Raw genomic sequence first — 17,881 nt, 5'->3', positions numbered from 1 at the left:
TCTCAGGTTCAGTGATGATATTTGTATGTCTGAACTCAACTTTCACCAATCTGCCCTTCAATCCAGTGTTCACACTGCTGTGGAGTCCTTTACTCGAAAGAAAGACCTGTAAGAAACTTTTGGCTGTGTGTGTGGCTGTGTATATGTGTATGACCTAAAAATATCTGAGCTTGAAGTGTTCTTATTATGCATATTGTTGTGATAATAAATAACAGGATAAAAAAGACATAGCCTTCAACTAGCTTTGGCCTTGATTTCCATCATATCCATGTATATCACCAAAGTCAATGCACAATTAAGACAGCTACACCTTAACCCAAATGATGAAAGTCATTACATAGATGTGTAAATTGGATATTAATTTACTAACGACCATCAGGTCACCAAGGTTAGGGTTGAGTTTTGTTTTAGCTGTTTGTGTGTGTGTGTCTCCATCCATTTTCTGCTGCTTATCTGGATGGTGGGGGGAAGCAGTCTAAGCAGAGAAGCCCAGACTTCCCTCACCCCAGCTACCTTCTCCTGCTCATCTACGGGGACACCAAGAAGTTCCCAAGCCAGCTATGAGATATAATCTCTCTCGTGCAAATTCTGGTTTCCCCCAGGGGCCCCCTACCGGACATGCTCAGAATACCTCACCTATGAGGCGTCTATCTTAGTCAGATGCCCAAAATACCTCATCTTGGCTCCTTTTGATATGGAGGAGCAGCGGCTCTACTCCGAGTCCCTCTCGTATGACCAAGCTCCTCACCCTCTCTCTAAGGGACAGTCCAGCCATGGCTGCAGATCTGATGTTACAATTATAAAATCAATCATCAACCTGCAACCTCAGATGCCTTATGTGCTTATAAACACCTTTTTTCTCTAACATGATGTTTGTCATTGACAAACTGTGGTTGGTACCGAAGTACAATAACAAAACTGTGTTCTGGGAAGGCCAATCCATGACTGGAAAATGGACTTCCACCTCTCCCAGTCGGTTAAGCTGCAGTCAGTTCCAATGGAAGGCTTGGACCGAGAGGCAGCTCAGCATCTGCTGGCTCTAAAATGATTTGAACTCTGGCGCTGTACATCACATGTACCTGGCCGATTCGGCCAACGGACCAACTGTTCATTTCTTTGCATCCCGGGATCTCGGGCAGGCCCCTGTCCAAGTCCCGGTTGTCCCAAAAAAAATAAAAAATTATAATTTGTTATTTGTTGTTTGTAAGAAAAATAAGGCAGAAAGATAAAAGGTAATTTGACCAGCTTCACCTTTAAACTCTGAGTAACCTTAGCCAAAATTATTTTGTACATTAGGCTAAAACAATGTGATCATGGAACATTTTAGTGCAAAAAATAACAAACCCATTGGACTCACAATACCTCCATGCTTATTTATTGTCCATCTCTTTCAGCCAGTTACTTGGACAAACTAGCCTGTTCACATTTTCAGAGCTCAAGGCAGCTCTCTTTTTTTGTTACTATGTGACCTGCAAGTGATAACAGTCTGTCACATGGGACAGAAGTGGCAGGACTAATCAAATACTTGCGGGCCAGGACAGACAGTTGTGGGTGGGTGCCTGCTCGACTGGACCACAACTGCAGTTGGCTCGCTGATGGTGGGTTCTGCTCTGTACAAACTCAGGGTCCCTGTTACACAAGGCTTCCTCATCTGAATCAGAATCTGAAGACAATGAAGACAGGAGGAGGCTCTTTGTCTTTACTGGTGCCTTTGTGGTGGCATCTTTACAGTGTTCTTGCAACAGGGCCTCAAGGCTGGTCCAAACCTCTTCTCGCTCTCCCCTTGCAAGACACTTTAAATTCTTAAAGCATGGGTCAAGCACAGTAGCTGTCTTGAGCCACTGATGGTTAAGTGTAGCTACACGTTGGGATAGGTCCTGTGTGAAGGCAGTCACCATGTAGTTCGAGTCATCATCAGAGACCTCCATGTTGTGATGCAGGTGGCAGAAAGAAGTTAAAACAATTGAACATGTGACATATGTCTCACCTCCAAGAAGCTGAGTCACAAACCTGTAGTAGACAGTTTAAGAAAGTATTTATTAATCTACACAATAACTGTCAACTATAGAGCTTTTTGAAGAAACAGTAACAATAAGTTAAAAAATAGTTTTATATACCTGCATGGCTCAAGGATAGTCACCAGCTTTTGGAGTTTTACCAGCTCTGATGGAGTTAAAATGACTAGCTTGTGCTTTTGTTTGTCTAAAGCAGCAAAAACAGCCTCTTGATTCTTTAGTAGATCCAGCATTTAATTCCACCCTGTGGAAACATGTTGTATGAGTGGTTCTTTCTGTTGCCCAAGTCTTGTTTCCTCCTGGTGTAATTCCTCTAAACACAGCCCTGCTGATACAAAGTGACCCACTATCTTGCAACATTTTGCTAAAAACCACTATCACTAAAACCACTATCAGCAGGGCTAACAGTGAGGGTTGTTTGCAATATGTGAGCAACACAAGGCATGTGATGGAATGGGAGGTGCTGCAGCCACCATGGTTCGTGCACTGTCTGTCCCAATTGTGGTTACCTTTTGTTGAATTCCCCATTCTTCTACCAAAGAGAGAAACTACTCAGCGCAGTTTTTGGCATGTTTCTGATATTTGTCTTCTGCACAGTCAGGGCAAAAGACTGTAGATTCCATGTCCCATCAGTGACATCAAGAATATGTGCAGTGAGTCCGAGATAATTAGAATTACTAACAGAATCCAATCCAATCCAATATAGTTTTATTTATATAGCACATTTTAAAACCCGAAGGCACACCAAAGTGCATCACAATAATACGGAGAAACAACATAAGTCAATAACAGAGTACAGATCGGGCACTAGCACAGACAGAATGGAGGCACTAATAGACCGGAAGAGGTAAGTAGAATAGGTATCAAACCTCAATACAGGAGGAAGGTCAGATCGTGAATACAAAATATCTACTAAAAAGATAAAAACAGCAGTAAAATTAATAATAAAATATTACATTTAATAAAAAGTTTAAAAGGGTATTAACTGGTCAGGAAAGCCAGGTTAAATAAGTATGCTTTCAATCTTGATTTAAAGGATTGGATAGAGTCTGTGGCACGAATAGAAGCAGGAAGGCTATTTCAACGGTTAGGTGCAGCTGAAGCAAAGGCACGATCGCCTCTGGTCTTCAGTCTAAACTTAGTTTGGGCCAGGAGTAATTAACCTGATGATCTTAGTGCATGACAAGGAGTGTACAGATTGAGGGGGAGTCCAGTGATCCCCACTGAGAGCCACAAAGTCTGTTTTTTGTAATGCATCTAATTTTGGTTGCTGTTCAGTGTCATAAAGCTGTTGAATTTTACTTGAATAGTCTGTCGCCATGGCAGTTGGAAAGTTGGATCACCTGATGCTAACTGTAGCACATTTTCTAACCCCCTATCTACTACACTGATAGTGGTCTACAGTCCAGAGCAATCCATTTTTTCAAGTTTGGGCTGCTGACACCTTTTGCTGGTACTCGAACTGGGACTGCTAGTGGTAACAGCTCCCACAGTTTCTGTGCTCGCTGCAACATGTTTTGCATTTAGATGGAAAGGTTGAGGTGCTTTCGTGGTATGCAAACTCCTTTTTGCACAGTTTGCACAAAATCACACTTTTATCAAGGCTTCCGTTGGGTAGTCTTTTGAAATTAAATTAGCCTCCGATCAGTCCTAGCAACACGCTTTCTTCAGATTCTTCTATTTTTGTAGGCCGCTCGGAGAAGCATTCTGACAAATTTCCCACGTGTGGGAGTAATAAAGGTTATCTTATCTTATCTTATCAAACTATCACTGGTTTCACGCCTGCACAGCTTGCTTTACATGTAATCTGTGGGGCGTGGCCCGGCTAGCCGGAGTGTCTTCAAGAAGTATCCATACTTCTATATATCATACCCCATACATATGGAATATGTAATGGAGTGGAGAGATAGTCTCTCACTCAGAGAACCAAGGCTACAATGTAACCGTACGTTACATTTGGTGAGTATAGTATTGTTATTGATACTTATAATAGTCAAAAGTATTTAGTTATCCTTCAAGGCGATTGAGATATGAAAGTGTCATGGTGGGCTCTGTGGCAGGCAACGGTAGGACCGAAGCAAAATTATTCAAAACTGACTTTTTTTTATTTAGCTGAGAAAGCAAACTAAAAATCAAAGTACAAAGAAAAACGAAAAAAAACAAAAGATAAACTAGTACTAAGAAACTGGCAACTCACTGGAAACTCACAACTAGACATAACTAGGGAACAAGGAAAACACATGAGAAAAACACACCCAAGGTGGAGAACACAAGAATAAACAGGGCAAAACTGAAGACTTAAATACACACACCCAGGATAACCACGGGATGGGAAACAGGTGGGAACACAGCTGGGACTAATCAGACATGAGGAGACAGAGAGGAATCAAAACTGAATACACTGAACACAGGACAACGGACTATCAAAATAAAACCTGACTGAAGACAAGGAACACAGGAGGAGCAAGACGGCGCGTGAGACACGACAGGGGAACAAATTAATAAACACGGAGACAGAACTTAACATGCACGAGAGACATGACAGACTATCCAAGGAACAAGGACACAGGGGATGCAAAAACAGAACCATGAATAATACTAAATCAAAAAATATAAATAAAAACAAGAAAAAAAAACACTGGGTCACCGACCCAAGACCATGACAAATACCACACAGGAAAGGATCACAACAATACGAACAAAAACCAGGAAGTTAGCTTTAGAATATTGCTGAATGTCCAAAACATAAACTTTGGGTCTCTGACATGACAGAAGGGTTTTGTACATGACTACTAACATCCAAAATTCACAGGACACTAACTTAACTGATGGTATGCCTTAGAGCATGTTTTTGCCATAGACCAATAAGAATTTTTCATTTCCTTTTGTAAGCATGTAAGCAAAAAACAAAGTCCTGTGATAAAGTGCGCCATGAAAGTTTGCAGTGTGCCAATCTTACAAGTCATTACTTGCTGCTCCGCCCCTGCTGTAATGCTTTCTTGGCTTACAGTGGAATCATCAGCTGTTTATGGAGCTGCAGTCGCATATTTCCTTTTTTATTGTGCTTGCATGTTTATAGCAGCTGAAAAGGTAAAGATCTAATTTCATTCAATTTGGCTAGCAGATTTCTGAGGTTTGCTTTGGTCCTGCAGTGACTCTGTGTCCAGTGTCGGCTCTGTTGGGGGAGAAGGCATTCACACATGGTCAGGAGTGTCTAGAGGAGGCTCCCGTGGTGGAAGCTCACTTCACAGCAGCCAGGGGGGCCGTCAGTCTGTTGCTGACACCATCAGCACCTACAGCTTCAGGTACTTCAAGCTGCAATGATAAATCACTTAGCATGCTTTTGATGAGCTAACTAGCTATGATAAGTGTTTCAAGTACTGTGTGACACTACTATTAACTACTGTCTTGATGCATGCTCCATCATTCAAGTAAGTAATTCCCAAAAAGTTGAAGTCACTTGGATGAATGAGGAAATGTTTCTCCCACTAAAGAGTGCTGGTGGTTGTCTGGAGCCTATCCCAGCTGTCTTAGGGCGAGAGGCAGGGTACACCCTGGACATAGACAACCATTCACACTCTCATTCACACCTATGAGCAATTTAGGGTTTCCAATTAACCTATCGCACTAACTGCACGTCTTATGAAGTAACATTTCAATCAAAAATATTGTTTCTTACAGTTTTTGGTCAATTACAAAAAGTACCTTTGAAATCTCCTGATTTGTGCTCTACCACAGAAAATATTTGAATTCTTCAGAATCACAAAGATGATGTGTGGACATTCAGCTTAATGCTTTCATGTTGTGCTCAGAGTCTTTCACAAAGCAAAAATGTTGTATGGATCAAATTGATTTGATATAATGCTCAGCCCTTTTTAGGCTGTTTAGTTGGACAGAGAATGTTTTTGATAATAAACACCCAATAGATGAAATGAGACAATATTTAGTTCTAGCCCTAGATGTCTGTGTATGTTAGCCAAACATATGGGCTGGTTTGTGGTTTAAACTGCTTCTTTTATCACTCTCTAGTTCTTGTGTGAATCATGATGACGAGGGCTCTGAGGCTGGAGGCGTTGCTAGCAGATCTCTTAGTCGAGCCCCATCCTCCACCGCTCTGTCTGAATTGTTGGAAGGACTTCGTAAACGCAGAGCTGGCGGTGATGCAGGAGATGAAACTGGCAGTACTGTCTCTTTGGCGATTTATCAAACAACCGGAGCATCGACTCTCAGACGAAGAGCCTCGGCCCTCTCTCTCAGTCCAGAAGATGTCCAGGAGCCCAGACCTGGTCCCAGCATCCTGAAACCATCCTCCCCACTCCTGCCACGTTCCACCAAAACTCTCTCTGCAGCTGGAGGCAAAGTCTCTCGCTTTAACTCATGTGATTCTCTCTCATCGCTTCCCTCATTGCCGCACCTCTCCTCACTTGCTGCTCGTCATCATGCTCCCTCCGTCTCCATCCCAGAGGAAGAGAAGTCGCTGCACTCTGTCACAACTCCCATCCAGCGCTCCCCTCTGGCAGCACGGCAGTGCATGGTGGGGAGCCTCATTCCAGAGGACGTAGGTGAAGGATCCCTAGGTTTAGAACCCATGGTCTTCCAAAATCGGCGTCTGCCTGGGGACCGTGATGACGCGGCCTCAGACATCTTGCCTGCAATCAGGAGAGCTCAGTCAACCAGCAGCCTGGCAAGCTCAGTCAGAGGAGGTAGGAGAGCATTAAGCGTCCACTTTGGAGAGCTGCCTCCCTCGAGCCACAGCAGGAAAAGCTCTGAATCGGAGTCCTCTAGCTCAGGTGGATCAGGACGAAGCTCCCAGGGTGGTGGGCCAAGACGCAGGTTTGAGAGGCCGCAGGGTGAGAGATTGGAAGCAGAGGGCAGCGAGGGGGGAGACGTGGCTTCACTCATGAAGAAATACCTGAAAAAGGAGACTGACTGAAGCAGATGTGCGGCAGTCTCAGGTGTGTAGATGGACAGCTACATGTGGGAACTGAGGGAACATTTGAAATAGTAAACAGTAGTTGCATCACATTGTTTTGATATCAGAGCCCTTTTTTTCCACATGCATGTTAGTCAAATCCATCGTAGAAACCTTTTTAAAGCGGCTCTGTTATGCTTATTTGAAATGTCATTTTATTTTCTTATATTTTATTTTCTGAAAGTAGTTTTTTGTTATTCACAGTTCAAAATAATCCTGTTTTTAGTCTCATACTTGGACTTGGTGCAACCCTTCAGTTAAGAAGCTGAGTTAGTTTTTCTTACAGACAGCCGACTGTAAACACCTTACAACCAAAAGATTTGAACAGCAAGCAGGTGGAGCTTCTGAGCAATGCATATGTAACAGAAACCTTACTTTTTAACAACACAGACTGTAAATACAAGATGGACTTGGTCAAAGCAAAGCCTTCTTAACAGTGGTTGGTGCTCATGATCTTGATTTATGGAGCCACAAGTTGCCAAATTTGTATAATAGTGGATGCTGCGTGCATAAACTGTATTGCTACATGCACAAACACAGACAACTTCTAGGTTTTTAACGAAACAGTAGGTCACATTTTTTTTATTGAAAATGCACCACTGAGCAATAATAGCGTAACTAGCAGTACATTTTGTGCTGTGTTGTATGTATCAATGTCAGTAAATCAGTTAGTGTTTTATTTAAATAGTCTACTCCTATATTTTGTATGTTTTGAGAAGAACTCCCAGAAATAGATCTAAAGCAGGGTCAGTTACAAACACCTCTTTCACAAAATCTTGTCACTGTGCTATCTTTGTAAATACTGTCAATAGTTCTTTTAGACCCGTTTGTGGTGCCGCAATTGGTTAGTAAATCTAGCCCTAAAATGGTAAATGTGGCAACCATTACACCTGCTGACAGCTGCTTAAATACCCTTTTAGTAGGTGTCAGTGTGCAACTGTGTCAGGGGCCAAGATGACAAAAATTGTGGCATTGTGAAAGGTTTGAATAAGTACATACATGTTATAGCTGTCTTTACAGCTCTGCTTGGCTTTAGTGAATTTTAATGTGAGGTTCAGCACATTGTACACTTCCGTTTCAGGGAAAGCATAGTAGCAGAACTTGGTGACAGCTGTTTGCAGAGTTTAATGTGAACGATGTTGCTCTAAACTGCAGGATTGGACTATACCAACTTCAAATGTGACAAATGTGTCATTATAAAATGACACATGACATTTCTTTTTGCAGATCCAACATTAAGATGCCTCTAGCATTTCTATGCACTTGCACGTAATTGCTGTCTTGAGAAACATGCAGGTTTTTATGAGTTTTCATAGAAGTGCCCAAGAATAAAATATGCTCTTAACTTCCAAGGTCATTATCAGGGAACAGGGCCTCCATTATTTCAGATGTGATTTCATACTGGCACCACAGAGGAAAACCTACTAGACATTGTCATTAATTTCATCTTATTGCTCTGAAAATTACAAAACAGTAACATCATTTTCTTTCAAATGAGAGCTCCCTGTGGGGAGTGGGCGTAGCATGACTCATAAATATCTGAGCTTATAGTATTTTTAGTCCCATTTCAACTTCAGAGGTGGTTGATAACTACAGGCCCAGATAGTGTTACATGTTACTCTTTGTTTCACATCATCTTTGCTATTCTCACCATCTTGTCTTTGATTTTTTTTCTATTGTCCTGTCATCCATCCACATCCACATCCAGCAGAGACCTTTGGAGATGGCGAGTGTTCCTCCCACGGCAACACAGAAGCTTTTTGACTCTTCATATGGAAATTCACAAGTCACCAAAAATACATTTGTTCAATTTTTGATCACTCAGTCTGTATTTAAAGTAAGCAGTTTATATATGAATAAAGACAATGGAATGAACAGTTTGCTTTGTGACTTTACTCTTTGTGAGTCATTTCTCCAAGAGATTGCTTTTTTAAAATTATTAAATTATATTGTTTTGGTCTTGTGTTGAAAAATTCTATCACAGATGTGGATGTGGTGCTTTGAAAATCTTTCAAAAAAAGGAGAATTTGGTGCTGCACAACAAGTTGCAGTGGAATTGTAATTTCACTGTGGTGTGGTCCAGAACAACTGAAACCAAAACAAGTGCTGTGTTGGGAAGACAATTGACCTTCTGACACACGCTATCTTTTAAGTCCATGCCAAGTATTAACCCTGTGCTCTGCTTTTTTTCTTTGCTCAGTGTAAAGCAATGCAGCATGTTTCCTGTCACTCCACTCTTAGATTGCAAAGTGTTTTCTTCCTGTTTTTACTTTCTTGCTCCCACCTCAGACACATATAACCAGACTGATGCTGTGTGTAGTGGTAGCTTTTCGTTTACTTGGATTTGATGCTGTGTGAATACCATAGACTCAATATAAAAATTGCGATAACCCCCTTGACAATGCCCATTGGTTTCTTGGGTGGAGTGTTATCGATTAATTCTTGCAGGTTTGGTAAAGAAATTGTATCCATACACTGTGTGTCCAATCCAAACAGATGAGTTATAAAAAATGCATTTGTTCAGAGACGCACCGTGTTGGCTCTGAATTTTCATGATGACTCATGTAACAGGCACACAATTTTATTCAAGTTTTTCTTTATTGAAACATTGAATTGTTATTTTACTAATAACCATAGATCTAACCACCTAGCATTGTTCTCGCTAGTCTTTTTGCAAACACTATTAATCTTTGTAAATAAATATATAAACTTATTAGACTAAAAGCTTAAAGGAAATTGTGCAAGAAATACTTGAGGTGCCACAACAGACAGGCATTGATGTGCGATGTGTCCCTGTAATTTCCAGGTCCAGGGCAGGAAAAAAGAGTGATGGCATAATTAAAGGTAATCTGCTGCTCAGCTGCTAAACTTAAACGGCATTGTTACTGACAGTTGAGACTCCCAAACTTAACACCTTGGCATGATCTGAAACTCAGAAACATGGTAACTTGGACATACTAAGGAACATTAAGGCACAAGGAGCATGCATACAAAGCCAGATGACAATGACGTGACAGGAAACAGAGGAAGACTGATGACTTAAATACACAGGATAATGAGAGGATGGGTAACAGGTGGAAACAGAGCTGGAACAAATCTGACCAATGGAACAGAGGAAGCAAAACTAAATATGATGCACATGAAACAAGGTGCTGTGAAAATAAATCAGGAAACACTAAGGGAACTAAACCAGAACAACAGAGATAAACGCAATAATCAGAAAACACATAAATGTAAGAAAACTAAACTAGGAAACATAATTCACTCTAGGAATACTACAATAATGATTAACAAAGATTCAAAAGTTCACAAACACAAAACACTGAGTTAAAGACGCAAAATCACGAGTTAGATTTACACAAATTGACAGCAACAACCTTAACTGTTTCATAAGATAATATTTCATATCAGACAAATTAGCTACTTATCGCCACATTCTAGGTGAAATGCTGAAACAACAGAAAATTTCACTGACTTTATAAACTCAACTGATTAGATTTGGCAGAACAAAGTACACACATGAGAACACTCTTAGTTTCTCTTTTGACTCTTGATACTCTGCAAAGCAGTTCAAATCTGGGCCATCGGTGACTTTAAAATGCTGCTGACGTAGCAGTTTATGAACTATAATAATTATAGATAATCATTAATATATAATGCATGTTATATATTAATATGCATTATATATTAATATATAATATATAACGCATACATATTATGCTACATAGGTTATATAGAATATATAGGTTTATAGATCTATTTATCCAGATCTATAATGATCTGGATTATAGATCATCTATAATCCAGTTTTGAGATCCCTTCCCAGACGCCTTAACGCCCACTCACATCCTGGGCAATCTGACCTCAGGAAATCACATGATAGGGTGGGGCCAGGTTTCACAATGAGCTCACCCAAAACCTTGGCTGATTGTGATCTACACCTGTTTTCACACCTTGGCTTGTGTGATTAGGTAGAGGATAGATAGGGGGTCCATGTCCCTCTTGGGGGGATACTCCCACAGGTCTTAAATCTGGGACTCTCCACCATGTGACGCTAGAACTGAAGAAGCTTCTTGGATGAGAGGTGAAACGTCTTCAAGCAACTTAAAGGCTTAAGACTTAAAGACTTAAGTCCATACGCTTTTTTCTTTCCAAGCTCCTTAAACTACGATGACCTGGATGACTGAGAAATATGCTGATGAAATATGCTGTCAGGCCCCTCACAACACCACGGGCCCGCTCTGCAGGAGTTTGTAGAGTGGTGACAGCTCCAAACTTGAACTGAATGTGAGCAAAACCAAAGAGATGGTGGTGATCTTCTCCAGTAGGAAGAGGGATCTGGCTGCTTCAGTCACCACCACCATCCATAGGAAGCCAGTGGAGGTAGTTGAGGAGTACAAATACATGGGAACCATCTTTGACAACCTCCTGAAATTTTCTGCCAACACAGAGAAGATTCTCAGGAGGTGCCACCAACGGCTATACCTCCTTAGGAAACTCAACTCCTTTGGAGTCCGCACACCCATCATGATGACTTTTTACTATGCCTTCCTGGAAAGCATCATGACCTTCTCCCTCACCTGCAGGTTCCACTCCCTCAGCCTTCAGAACAGGAACAGACTGCAGCACACTGCATCAGTGTGCTCTAAATTCATTGGACTGCCTGTCAGAACTATGGCACAGGTTTTCAGCCAACAGGCCCTCAGACAGGTAGCCAAAATCATCAGTGACCCCTCTCAAATTCTTCACCCCGCATTTCAATGGCTCCCCTCTGGGCTACGCCTCTGCTGCATTTCCTGCAGGACTAAGAGGAGGAGAGCCACCTTTGTCCCCAAAGCCACTCTGCTTTTTAACTCTAGCCGATAACACCATTTCCCACACCCATAAACATAAACTACTCTACACTCTTTTTATACTGCCGACACTTTACTCACTTTTACTCACTTTATTCACCTTTGAGTCACTTTAATTTTAAAACTGTGTAATTTTAAAACTGTGTATATACTGTATATTCTGTGTATTTATTATCTCATTCTTATTGCCTGTTTATGCCCTGTCGTTATCTTTAATGTCATGCTGCTCTGTTGTATGTTAATTGCCACTTGGGGATAAATAAAATTTTTCTGATTCTGAACTTTCACAGACATGGACCAGAGACACAAACACACGTATTGAACAAATGCTTATGTTGCCACAGCCCTCTTTTCTCTTTACAACCTCCCCAAAGTGTGCAGCTTTGCTTTCAGGTCCAGAACGTATTGATTCTCTTGTTTTAGCTGGGCTTAGAATTTCTGCCTAGTTGTCTTTGAGTCCAACACCCACTGTGGCTTCCTGCTGAACAACAACTCAACAGATGGCAGCTTGGCTCGTTGGTCTAGGAGTATGATTCTCGCTTTGGGTGTGAGAGGTCCTGGGTTCAAATCCCAGATGAGCCCAATTTTTTTCCCCCAGGTGCTGGATTGGTAGCTGCCCACTGCTTCACTAAGTGGATGAGTTAAATGCAGAGGCACCTCCCGCACTGCAAACAACAGAGGGTGTAACCAGTGATCCCAATTGCGTTCATCCTTGTGAATGAACTTACACATCATGTCTGATTCAGCTGCTCCACCAGCCAGTCGGTCTGAGGGTGGCAGATGCTGGTACGACAAATCTAATGCCAAATAATTCGTACAGCTGTTTAAGTGTGCACGGCATGAACGATGTGCTCTGGTCAGGCATTATCTCTTTTGGGATGCCGACTCAGGAGATGACCTGAAACAGCCATAATCCATCAGAACTAATACAAAGTGACATCCATGTGCTCGCCGGTGAAATGGCACAATGAGGTCCATGCCAATGCACTAAAACCGGACATCCATTAATGGTAACAGGCATAAAGGCACTTTTGGAATGGCTGGTTAACCAGCTGACACTCCGGGCAGGACACTCACAACCGGCGCATATCGGCGCGGATGCCTGGCCAGTAAAATTGGGCCATTATTCACTCCAGAGTTGTTATTTCCCATATGCCCTGCCATAGGGTTATAAGATAAGATAAACCTTTATTAGTCCCACATGTGGGAAATGTTTTGGTCACAGCAAAAAGTACAAGTTAAGAGCAGTAAAAAATAGAATAGAAAAAAATACAGTAGAATAAGATAAAATAGAATAATATACTATACAAAATAGAATAAAATACTATATGTAATAGAATCAGTACTATACAAATTGAATAAAATACTTTGTTATATTGGGAAAATTGCACTTGGTACTATTGCACATCAGAAGGACGGGGTAAAAGTTACTATTGTGTATTGGATGTGTATGTGTGTCTGTCTGCACGTGTGTGGTCATCTGTAGAGACCATGTTGTAGAGTCTGACAGCAGCAGGGAGGAAAGACATGCGAAATCTCTCTGTCCCACATCGTGGGAGCTACAGCCTGCCACTGAAGGAGCTGCTCAGTGCTGTCAGAGTCTCCTGCATGGGGTGGTAGATCTTTTCCAACAGGGATGACAGCTTAGCCACCATTCTCCTGTCACTCACCACCTCGACTGGGTCCAAAGGGCATCCTAGAACAGAGCTGGCGCTGCAGATCAGCCTGTTCAGTCTCCTCCTGTCTCCAGCAAAGATGCTGCCACCCCAGCAGATCAATTCAATTCAATTCAATTCAATTTTATTTATATAGCACCAAATCACAACAAATGTCGCCTCAAGGCGCTTCATAGATACAGAGAAAAACCCAACAATCATATGACCCCCTATGAGCAAGCACTTTGGCGACAGTGGGAAGGAAAAACTCCCTTTTAACAGGAAGAAACCTCCGGCAGAACCAGGCTCAGGGAGGGGCGGCCATCTGCTGCGACCGGTTGGGGTGAGAGAAGGAAGACAGGATAAAAGACATGTTGTGGAAGAGAGACAGAGATTAATAACAGATATGATTCAACACAGAGAGGTCTGTTAATACATAGATCACACCGTAAAAAATGGCCGAGGCCACCACAGCGTTATAGTAGGTCTTCAGGAGTGGGCCCTTCACTCTAAAAGACCTGAACCTCCGCAGCAGGTACAGCCTACTCTGCCCTTTCCTGTAGAGGGCATCTGAATTGTGAGTCCAATCCACTTTATTGTTCAGATGAACACCAAGATACCTGTAGCTATCCACAGCATCATACCTTGGATGTTTAGTGGTTGCAGTGGAGGATGTTTGTGTCTGATATATATATGTTGTTGTTGTTGTTGTTGTTGTTGTTGTTGTTGTTGTTATTATTATTATTATTATTATTATTATTATTATTATTATTATTGTTGTTGTTGTTGTTGTTGTTGTTGTTGTTGTTGTTGTTATTGAGCCGCCTGGAAAATCATTTCCTGGCATCCGTAATGATCCACTTGGGATAATAAATCTGTTTGGCATTTTCCTTGGCCTTCAGACAATAATTCTGATTGCTACAGTGTCGAAAGGGACAGAAAGGGACAAAAACAAAACAAAAAAAGACTTACAGAGAATTATCACCAGCTCTGCTCTTCCCTCACTTCTGTTGAACATTTGGTGGTTTAATTGACTGTAAATATAGTACTTTGGTTCACTTTGATTTCTCCCATAACTGACAGATTCAAAACTGAAACTGACCGAAAAGGTAATACATAAATGTGGCGCTGACAATGTGTTTCAGCTGCACTTTATTATTTTTGCTGCAGTGTGTGACCACTTACATCAGCTTTTTTGTTCACTATCATACACAGTGGCAGTCCGTTATGACTGCTAGGAAATTAGAAAATTAGAAAATGAAGAACACACCTTCTGAGTATATTCCCTTATTTCTGCTATGTATGTATATATATATGTCCCACTTCTGACACCAACCATGAAGAGGCACCTAGAAAAGCTGCAACCACCAAGTACCTGCAGAGGGTCAAGCAAGTCCCGAGGAGTCAGTTGATCCGGGCCATCAACACGTACACCCTGCCCGTGATCAGGTACCCTGCTGGGGTAATAGGCTGGCCAAAGGAGGAGATAGAAGCCACTGACATAAAGACAAGAAAGCTCCTTACCATGCATGGAGGGTTTCACCCCAAGTCCAGCACCCTGAGGCTATACGCTAAGCGGAAGGAAGGGGGCCGGGGACTGGTGAGTGTCAGCACCACAGTCCAGGATGAGACAACGAACATCCAAGAATACATCACGAAGATGGCCCCAACTGACAGCGTGCTCAGTGAATACCTCAGGCAGCAGAAACCCAAGAAAGAGGAGGGAGACGAGGAACCATCATGGAAGGACAGGCCCCTGCACGGTATGTACCACCGGCAGATAGAGGAGGTGGCTGATATCCAGAAATCCTACCAGTGGCTGGACAAAGCCGGACTGAAAGATAGCACAGAGGCACTAATCATGGCAGCACAAGAACAAGCTCTGAGTACAAGATCCATAGAGGCTGGGGTCTATCACACCAGGCAAGACCCCAGGTGCAGTGTGTAAAGATGCCCCAGAGACAATCCAGCACATAACAGCAGGGTGCAAGATGCTAGCAGGCAGGGCATATATGGAACGCCATAACCAAGTGGCCGGCATAGTGTAGGAACATCTGTGCCGAGTATAACCTGGAAGTCCCGAGGTCAAAATGGGAAATGCCCCCAAGGGTGGTGGAGAATGACCGAGCTAAGATCCTGTGGGACTTCCAGATACAGACGGACAAAATGGTGGTGGCTAACCAACCGGACATAGTGGTGGTAGACAAACAGAAGAAGACGGCTGTAGTGATCGATGTAGCGGTTCCGAATGACAGCAACATCAGGAAGACGGAACACGAGAAGCTGGAGAAATACCAAGGGCTCAGAGAAGAGCTCGAGAGGATGTGGAGGGTGAAGGTAACGGTGGTCCCCGTAGTAATCGGAGCACTAGGTGCGGTGACTCCCAAGCTAGGCGAGTGGCTCCAGCAGATCCCGGGAATAACATCGGAGATCTCTGTCCAGAAGAGCGCAGTCCTGGGAACAGCTAAGATACTGCGCAGGACCCTCAAGCTCCCAGGCCTCTGGTAGAGGACCCGAGCTTGAAGGATAAACCGCCCGCAGGGGCGTGCTGGGTGTTTATATATACATATATATATATATATATATATATATATATATATATATATATATATATATATATATGGTAAGGGAATGTTTTGGGTGTTGTGGAGCAAATATGAGGGCTCATTGGTTAATTTTATGTTTGCCGCTAAGCCTTGGAGTGGAAGTGCAGTGCTCAGTGTGTAACTTGTCCTGCTCAGTGACCTAAAAGATTGATTTCGTGGACAGCGCATACTGTAGTCTGAGTGATGTATGAAGTATGAGCTCCACAAATAATGGGAGCATGATGTTGTTTATCTTTTCTTTTTGTTGTTGGGTCTTGTTGTGTTTTTGTGCTTCTCAGCAGTTATTCTGCTTGTGCTTGTCAGATATGCACTGCTTCTTCAGGACCAAAGTCACCCAAGAAATTAGGGTTATACAGCAAAGATATTGGAATCAGTTATGTGTTGGTAGAGCTTGTACCTCTCTGTTGATACCCATATGGGCTCACAAGTGCTCAGAAATAATTTCAACTTTAAAATTCACTAGTAATTTTGGCGAACCGCTCCAGTGTAGGGTTTCATTCAACATTATTCAAACAGGAGCTTTCAGGAGTAAGTCGGAGTTAAAGGGCTTAACAAAAAGCAAACAACCAAAAAAATTATTTATGTGAACATGATTAGGTACAAGAACTGGACTGAAAATGAGTGAACAAGTAGCCAAATTAAAAAAATAAAACACCTTCAGAAAGCTTTTCAGAAAGAACTATTGTTAAATTACTTTAAAAGTCTGGCTTGGAAACAAAATATGAAGAAATAATAGGAGGCTCGAGACCTTTGCGCTGTACTAACTGAAATGTTAGAAAGCATTTCTTTACTGTCCTTTTGTTTTTTCTTACATAGTTAGCAATTTCTAGCTACCAAGCCACCAATACATACTGACTAGTTGGTTAAGGAGTTGCAACAGGACACCGACTCTTAATGGCAACCATTTAAAGACAGTAACTAGAGGCATCTTGGAAGATCCAGTTACATCACATCAGAAACCTCTATGTATAAGAAGCAGATGCTTGTGATGGATGAAGGTGATGCTATCTGGAGATTTCTGCTAGAAATTGCATCTGTGTTGCAGTTATTTCATGTCTTGAATCAAACTGGCAGATACATAAGAGGACTCATGCACATAAAAGGTATTTTGCTACAGGATAATTGAAACCTGTAAAAACTAAATCTAACAATATTTTTCCTTGTTCAAAATATTATAACATGTAGCTTAAATAATGAATCCAAGGCCCCTTACAAAACAGAAGTCTTTGCATTCTTTGTTCCTCCTGGTAACGTGATGAATAAGAATGTAAATTAAACATTAAACAAAAAGTTTAATCATCTTTGACAGTGATCTTCATGGTTGTTCTTTGGTTGATGGCAAATGTGCTGAATTGTGTCACATTCCTCTTCTTAGTATTTTCAGAATTTCAGACAAGTTTGCTTCCAAACAAAAAACATATTGGTCTTTTCTTTCTCATTGATGGTTATTTCCCATTGTTGATCATTGCCTGCAAATCCTGTCTCCTCCTACTTTGGAAGCACAGAGCAGATTGTCACTGCAGAGGCTTACCCCCCAGCACACCAACCCTTCAACCCAATCCCTTCAAATTTATCTGTGAAGAAAACACACAACAGCAGCATGAGAAGCAGAAGGGATCTCAGGAACGAAGAGAGATAAAAGAGATGAGATTGGGGCTAAAATGGAAAAGGAAGCAGGGATTATAGACAGAGAGAGATGGGATGAGAACGGATGACACAGCAAGCAGGCTGTCGGGGTGGGGGGGACTAGCTTTCACAGGAATAATGTTATCTCTTCTTC

General features: G+C 42.0%; 1 protein-coding gene, 1 non-coding gene and 1 pseudogene across 6 annotated transcripts in view; 2 read left to right on the top strand and 1 right to left on the bottom strand.

The window, feature by feature from the left end:
- myo18b (myosin XVIIIB) overlaps window positions 1–8,867 on the top strand; it is a 59,639-nt gene extending 50,772 nt beyond the window's left edge. For 3 of the 5 annotated variants that reach the window (XM_087843998.1, XM_087843997.1, XM_087843999.1), the window contains 4 exons: window positions 67–108; window positions 5,168–5,320; window positions 6,045–6,970; window positions 8,696–8,867. In XM_087843998.1, coding sequence (XP_087700124.1) covers window positions 67–108; window positions 5,168–5,320; window positions 6,045–6,948 — 1,099 coding nt within the window. In that variant the 3' untranslated portion in view covers window positions 6,949–6,970; window positions 8,696–8,867. The remainder of the gene's footprint in view (window positions 1–66; window positions 109–5,167; window positions 5,321–6,044; window positions 6,971–8,695) is intronic. The other 2 variants (XM_087843996.1, XM_087843995.1) reach the window with 2 other exon arrangements.
- LOC148102266 (E3 SUMO-protein ligase ZBED1-like) lies at window positions 1,371–5,061 on the bottom strand (annotated as a pseudogene).
- Window positions 8,868–12,350: 3,483 nt separating the features above from the next.
- Window positions 12,351–12,422, top strand: trnap-ugg (transfer RNA proline (anticodon UGG)). Its single transcript has one exon. It is a non-coding gene; the product is annotated as a tRNA-Pro (tRNA).
- The last annotated feature ends 5,459 nt before the right edge of the window (window positions 12,423–17,881 follow it).

The sequence above is a fragment of the Neolamprologus brichardi genome, chromosome 7 (genome assembly GCF_056152115.1).
Source record: "Neolamprologus brichardi isolate AB-2024 chromosome 7, ASM5615211v1, whole genome shotgun sequence".
Classification (NCBI taxonomy): Eukaryota; Metazoa; Chordata; class Actinopteri; order Cichliformes; family Cichlidae; genus Neolamprologus; species Neolamprologus brichardi.
The sequence above is the reverse complement of the archived record's forward strand: the minus strand, read 5'-3'. Positions and strand labels throughout refer to the sequence as shown.